Consider the following 7013-nt stretch of genomic DNA (forward strand, 5'->3'; position numbering starts at 1 on the left):
TGTCAGATTCTCAAACCAGTAGGCAGCTATCAGTCAGTTCATAGCCAATAAACTGCAGTAATGTTATAACATTTCAATATACAAACAGGTAGAACCAAAGCAATAACTTTATGCTTACTTTTATCATGACAAACTGTGAGGAACTCCCCAATTGTTGCCTTCAATCCATATGTCAGGACATTCATCTGGTCTTAGAGCCTTACCAGAATGGTCACAAACACCAACAGAGCTGCCCTTTAAAAAAAATCTGTTAGTGGGCATTTGTAGAGATTGAGGGTGCAATTCCTTTTGTGCTGAGCAGAACAATGAGGGGGGATCACTCAGCAGTGCAAAGGGTTCGTTGGGTGGGGCAAGTAAACAGATCTCCTCTCACCCACTGTCTCTTCCCAGAGAGGCAGTTCATCTTATACAATGGGCTCATGCACTTGCAGTTTGAAGCCCTTCATCATCTGTACCAGGTCATAGCTCTCCTTTCCCTGTCATGTGACTTTGATGTCAGTGGGCCCTACGCTACCCTTAAGGGTGGGTCCCAAGTCTTGGAGATGCTAAAGACCACTGTGTTTGAAGCCTGGGAGAATAAAAATATAAATTCTGTGTTAAGAAGATGGAAAGGAAAAAGCTGGCCACAAGTACTGGACTGAATTGGAAATAAATGTTCTGCTTTTGAAAGCTCTTTTGTCTGAGGAACAGCTGTTCCTGTCTTCTCCTCTTCTGTGGGCTACTGATATGCCCAAAATGCTGCTCCTTAAGACATGGAGCCTCACGAGTGTCATGAGAATCGGAATCTGCAACAGGAAGAAGGAAATTAGGTTTTCCATTAGCAGAAAAATCAGTCTGGGTCCAACCTATTCTGTCTTCTCATGTGGGAAGAGTGCATTACATTACTCACTGAATATCATATTCTGTTACAGAACAGCAATTTAACTGTCTGAATGGATGTTTAATAAGTCTAAAAAGAAAGGTTGAGCACCCTTGGACATAGTCTAGTGCACGCTTACAGATATTGAGTGCCATGCTATTTGAATTTCTTTGCCTTGGTAAAGTTATCCTCAGAATCCTTTTTCTGTGGATAAATAAGTATATGACTCTCTTCTCCTAGTATGTAGCAGAATTGAGCCTACTTGAAGCTGATCCATTCCTGAAGTATCTTCCATCACAGATGGCAGCTGCTGCTTACTGTCTAGCAAATTATACTGTGAACAGGCATTTCTGGGTAAGTCTGCTTCTGGTATGCTAAATTTTTTCACTTAGCCTGTGTTTAAGGCCTTTGGAAACAATTTGGAATGTAAAGGAAGCATTGGGAGGTATTGGTTTGCTTGGCAACAGACTTCAAAATTCATCCCCATAGTCAACACGGCCCTAGTTCACAAAAATTTGAGAGTTTTCATGAGTACGTGCATGGTAGAGCATCTGTCTTGTATGCAGAAAGTCTGAAGTTCATTCCCCAATATGTCCAGATAAAAGGGTTGTGTAGTAAGTGATGTGAAAGAACCCCAAGAACCAGGAAAGCCATTGTCAGAGTAGAGAATACTGACCTTGAGAAACCATAGGTCTGACTTGGATAAGTCAGCTTCAAATGTGTATGTTCACAAGATCTTGATGGTCTGTTAGAGAAGAACCCAAAAAAGTTTTGGCATCTTAAACTGTACAGATTACTATGGCATGAATTTTCTGCTAGATGCATGAAACGTTGTGTGGGTGGTATATCTGACACAAGTGTAGAAAAACTAAAAAGTGGGATCAAAAGGTAGTGATCAGTCCCGTCTGACTTTGGTATCAAACTATTCAAGACAAGCAGAGTCATGAAGCGACAAGCAGAGTGACCATTTATAGTCAAATAATTTTAGCCTTCAAAGTACCTACAACACTTTTGTTTAGCACTCAGGAGTTGTCCATAGATAATTGAGCTCTAACAGGGTCACCCATTGTGTTAAAAATCATCTTCTAACTATCAATATAGTTTAGTTGACTGTGAATGAGTGTTTGCTCCAATTTGAACTCAGATATTGCAACTGTATTCACACACACACAAAAATTCAGTTACAAATTCAGTAAACCTACATGGCAGGAAGGTAGTAACCATGTCCTGGTGGGAATAAGACATTCCCAACACCTCTTTCAATACTACCAGTTCTGCATCTAGAGATACTGAAAGACAAGGGCTAGCTGAAACCAGACTACTGTCAGAGGTTGATAAAGGCCTCTCGTGGTTTAATACAGCAGTTCTCAACCTGTGGGTCACCACCCCTTTGGGGGTTGAACGACCCTTTCACAGGGGTCTCCTAAGACTCCTCATCAGTGTTCGCCATCTGTAAAATGGATACATGTTAGGGTTGGGGGGGTCACCACAACATGAGGAACTGTATTAAAGGGTTGCAGCGTTAAGAAGGTTGAGAACCACTGGTTTAATAGATGAGCAAAGTACGTGGTGCATTAGAGCTGTCAGAATGAACTACTGTAACTGTAACTACTCTGTTCTTCAGCCGGAAACTCTTGTTGCCTTCACTGGATACTCACTAAATGAGATAGTGCCTTGTCTGAGCGATCTGCACAAAGCGTGCCTTGATGCTCCTTATCGGCCACAGCAAGCGATAAGAGAAAAATACAAGATGACCAAGTAAGTTTCTTCTCATTGTGTTTTGTGCCCCTCTGGGCTTTGCATTACAACAGAGACTAAGACCATTTCTTCCCCACAGCTTATCTGTCCTGGGTTCAGTGCTTTTGGGAAATAGGTTTATTCCTGCTTCCCTACAGCATCGTGGTGCATTCTTGTACCTCCTGACCTTTCCCTGGCTTCTGTTCAGTCTTTTTCAGACCTGTTTTGCTCTGAAGTAAAGCCTGGATGTTAAAGCTTGAAGTAAAGCCTGAGCATGGAAATACTTTTTTTTTTTACCCACCTGGCAGCCATTTTTCCTAACTCCATCCCTGCCGGGATAATTTCCTCCCCTGACCTTTTAGAAAACAATTGGCACTAGATACCAAGATATTTGTGTTCCAACATGTGGACGCACCCCATTTCAGAGATCTTGTGCAGGATTGCCTGCAACTGGAGAGGACATATTTGTGTGCTGCAGATTGACCCCTGGTATTTCCATTTAAAGGATCTTGGGGAGCAAGTGGTGAGAGGAGATCTTCCTCTGCTTAAAACCCTGCAGAGATTCTGCCAGACTGAGTAGACAGTAGTGAACGAGATTAAGCAGAGTTCTCACTTGGTATAAGGCAGCTTTCTTTATATATGATCCCTGGATTTCAAGCTTCTCTGCTCATGCTTTTTCAAATGCCTCATCACTGTGTTTGCTTTGGGTGTGTTTTAGCTTTAGAAAAGGACTGGGCACCCTTTTAAATGAAGGGGAGCATTCCTGGGATGCTGAACTCTGCATCTTACTCTTATGTAGTCTAGGCATTGCCAAATAGCCATGACTGTGGGTCTTCAAAGGCTTATTCCAGGGCAGAGTTCCAATTTACAGTCCTCTGATCTGAAATTCTCATGTTTCACAGTAGCTAAGGCTCTTATTGACAAGCAAGATACCTGACTGTATGGTCTGCAACTTTCCTCCATGGCAGGTACATGCAAGTATCCCTCCTGGAGCCGCCAGCTGTCCTTCCTCTGCAGTGAACTGCACTGAAACTGAAGCACTTGCCTCTGATCAATAGAGTTGATCGTCCCAGTGTTTGCAGGGCACTGCAGGTCATGTGTCAACATGCTGCTGAAACTATTTTTAGCCCCCATTTTAGCATGTAGCCATACCTCATTACAAGGACTCAGGACTATAGTTTTAACCCAGACTAAAAGCACTTTTAATAAACATCTCCAATGGTTGAAAACCTGTTGGTGTTTCTACATGTTTTTTGTGAGTAGCAGGTGGGAACACTGATAATAAATGGGCCCACATAAAAATCGGTAGCATCCGAGACCAACAGTTGTGTTCCTAATAGATTTTAATTTGGCTGGGATGGCACTTTTTAACCTCAGGGAACTGGCAAAGAGCCACGCAAACAGAAGCCAAACTCAGGTTCCAAATGATAGTGCCCGCAGACCCTTGGAGAGAAAAAACATTTCTGGATGCTCTGGCTGTTTAGACCACATTGTATACCACATTCTTGAAGTGGTTTCCAACACATGCATAATAAAAAATAAAGTCTGGTTTTAACCTGCACAAGATGCCCCATAGCACAGGTTGGTAAGGTGCAGCTCAAGCTCTGCTCACAGCCTGAGATCCTCATGGAAATTGGTTTCAGGTAGCTGGCTCAAGGTTGGTTCAGCCTTCCATCCTTCTGTGGTTGGTAAAATGAGTACCCAGCTTGCAGGGGGCTAAATGCAGATGACTGGGGAAGACAATGGCAGACTGCCACATAAAACACAGTCTGCCTAGTAAGTGTTGTGATATGACATCACCCCATGGGTCAGTAATGATCCGGTCCTTGCACAGGGGGACTACCTTTACTTTTTATAACCTGCATTAGGATAAATAAATAATAAACCTTCCTGAAGCCAGTCCACAAAATTTAAATGGGGAAAAGGTATGGTAAGGTAAGAGGAGGAAAAATAAATCTCTTTGCCTGATGCCTTAAGCTGTTTCCGCATGGGCCAAAAACGGCGGCCTGGGGGCGGTAAAAACGCCGCCCCCAGGCTGCCGTTCGCACAGGCGGCGCTGCTGAAACGCAGCAACGTCAACCTGGCTGCCCTTCCCCTCCTTCAGGGCGGCGTCAGGCAGTCCTAAAAAACAACCCTTTAAAGGGTTGTTTTTGAGGGAACAGCGTCTTCCCGGCGGCGCGATGCGAACAGCACCGCCGGGAACACGCTGTTTCCTTTCCCTTTCCCACTCACCTTGTCCCCGTCGTCGGCCTGCCGCACTCTGAATTAGGCCCCTCCCCTCACTGTCCTCCCTGACCCCTGGAGGTCGAAAAGAGGGCAGCGTGTGAGCAGGAGCTTAGGAAGGCCAGCAGGCTGATGAGACGGACAAGGTGAGTGAGAAAAGGAAGGGGGCAGAGGCTGACTCCATCGCGGAGTCAGCCTGTCGCCCCATCGACCTCTCCTGAGGCCGCCCGCACGCTTGCGTGCGAACGGCCTCCGCCCCCACACCGGCAGAATTCTTGCCGGCGTGGGGGCGCCTGGGGGGCTGTGCTGAAACGGCCTTAGACTCTTGGTACCAAGTGAGCTGTGGGGGAGGGGGCATTTGATAGTCATAATGGAAAAACCCATCCAGTTATAACCCACCCAGAATATTTCAGATGAAGCAGATATGTGGTAATTTGTGTAGTTGATCTTAACTGGTGGGACAGGTTTGTATACCTGCTGACAGTCCTCTGAGTACACCACTATTCTAAAATGACACAGATTGAGAAGGAGATATCGAACATAGAGTGGTAGCATGTGATAAGTCAGTGAAGTCAGTGCATGTTGGACAGTTGGGAGGAGCAAAGGTCATATGACTGGCTGTGGAGTGCTGTTAAAATGAAGACAAGACTACCTCACATCTTGCTCATTGAATGGCATCCTGTAGGTCTATGAGCTTATGTAGAATACAGTGGGGGTAGCAAGAGTGTGATTTGAGACAGAACTAGAAATTTGGTGAATGGCTGTGGGTCAGGGGTAGACCATCTGCTTGGCATTCAGAAAGGTCCCGGGTTGAATCCGCTGTGTTTGTAGCAGGAAGGAACAAGTGGTAGGTAGCTGGTGTCATAATCATTCACCTAAGTCCCTGGAGAACTGCTATAGTCTAAGTGGGCAATACTGACCTTCAAACTCCAAGAGGGGTGTGTGTGATGAGTACATGAATACAGTCCTTACACTGAATCAGGTCAGTCCCTCAAGCCTGGTCCCTCAAGGTCAGTAATGTCTGTACAGACTGGCAACAGCTCTCCAGCATGTCAGACGGAGGTCTTTCAAATCACCTACTACCTGATCCTCCCAGGAATTGAAGCTATGACCTTCTGTGTGCCAGGCAGACACTGTACCATTGAGCCACAGCCCCTCCTATTAATTGAACTGTGGCCTGAAGCAGAATAAAGCAACTTCAGTTGTATTCATGTAGAAGTCTTTAATAGTGGGCTAAATATTAATTATAAATGTGTTCACGGTAAAATACTGGGGGCTATCTTGCTTTGTCATCTTGGAAACTTTACTGTAAAGGAGGCAAGGCCATTGCCTGGGCTGAAGATGAAATAACTGCAAGGAAATCAAGGCTCCTTCAGAGGAGGGGAGAGAGGCAAGAGAATGAAGTGTACACATGTTTCTTTCCTTAATAAAGGAGCTCGAGGTAAACCTTTTTGAAACTGCACAGTCTGCTGAGCAGTAGTTACATAGCGTTCTATCACTTAATTACTATCTCATTTTGTTGGTGTGAATTTCATTTTAAAATTCCAGTCATGTTTCACCATTAATACTTGGGAACCAATGGACTAATTTAAGTTTTTACTGAATGTTGTTCAAGGTGCCTGCTCATTCAGAGCCATTATTTCCTTTTTTGGTACTCATGAACTGAATGGACTACTTTCATTCTGTACAAAGTGTCAGCTCAGAAAGGACACCGGGTTTCATTGCAATGGCATTTTGTCAAAAGGAAGCCTGAAATGTATGGAAGAAAGATTTAAATGTCTCTAAGGGGTGCACTGTAAACTTCTAGTCCACATCACGGAAATGATGAAATGAGGACCAAGGACCCCAAGGGCCACTTTGTCACTGGGAGGAGATTTGAATTGGAGGCTCTTGGTTTATGCTTCAGGTCCCTGAACAATTGTTCAAGAATTCAGATTCCTTAGCATGAATTCCTTGGTTTATCCAAGATTTTTGTTTTCTTGAATGATACAATTGATACAATTGAGGTGCATTCGCAAAAAAACAGCAGCTGTGCAAAACTATTACACAGGTAGATTTTATGTCTCAAACCGTTTCCAGTATTACTTTCTGCCTTAGATCTCTTTTTTTCTAACTCTGAATGAATAGGGAAAGGTACTTTGCACATGCTCATAGGCAGTTCTGTTGTTATAGTCCAGTTCTGGGTATGCACATG

The 7013-nt window shown here is 44.2% G+C and overlaps 1 protein-coding gene across 5 annotated transcripts in view; it reads left to right on the top strand.

Annotated features, from left to right (window-relative positions):
• The window catches only part of CCNA1 (cyclin A1), a 28132-nt gene extending 24304 nt beyond the window's left edge, over window positions 1–3828 (top strand). For all 5 annotated transcript variants that reach the window (XM_048494542.1, XM_048494547.1, XM_048494543.1 and 2 more), the window contains exons 7-9: window positions 1100–1213; window positions 2484–2617; window positions 3565–3828. In XM_048494542.1, the coding sequence (XP_048350499.1) occupies window positions 1100–1213; window positions 2484–2617; window positions 3565–3616 (300 nt within the window). In that variant the 3' untranslated portion in view covers window positions 3617–3828. The remainder of the gene's footprint in view (window positions 1–1099; window positions 1214–2483; window positions 2618–3564) is intronic.
• Window positions 3829–7013: the final 3185 nt, after the last annotated feature.

Source organism: Sphaerodactylus townsendi, linkage group LG04 (assembly GCF_021028975.2).
Source record: "Sphaerodactylus townsendi isolate TG3544 linkage group LG04, MPM_Stown_v2.3, whole genome shotgun sequence".
Taxonomy (NCBI): Eukaryota; Metazoa; Chordata; class Lepidosauria; order Squamata; family Sphaerodactylidae; genus Sphaerodactylus; species Sphaerodactylus townsendi.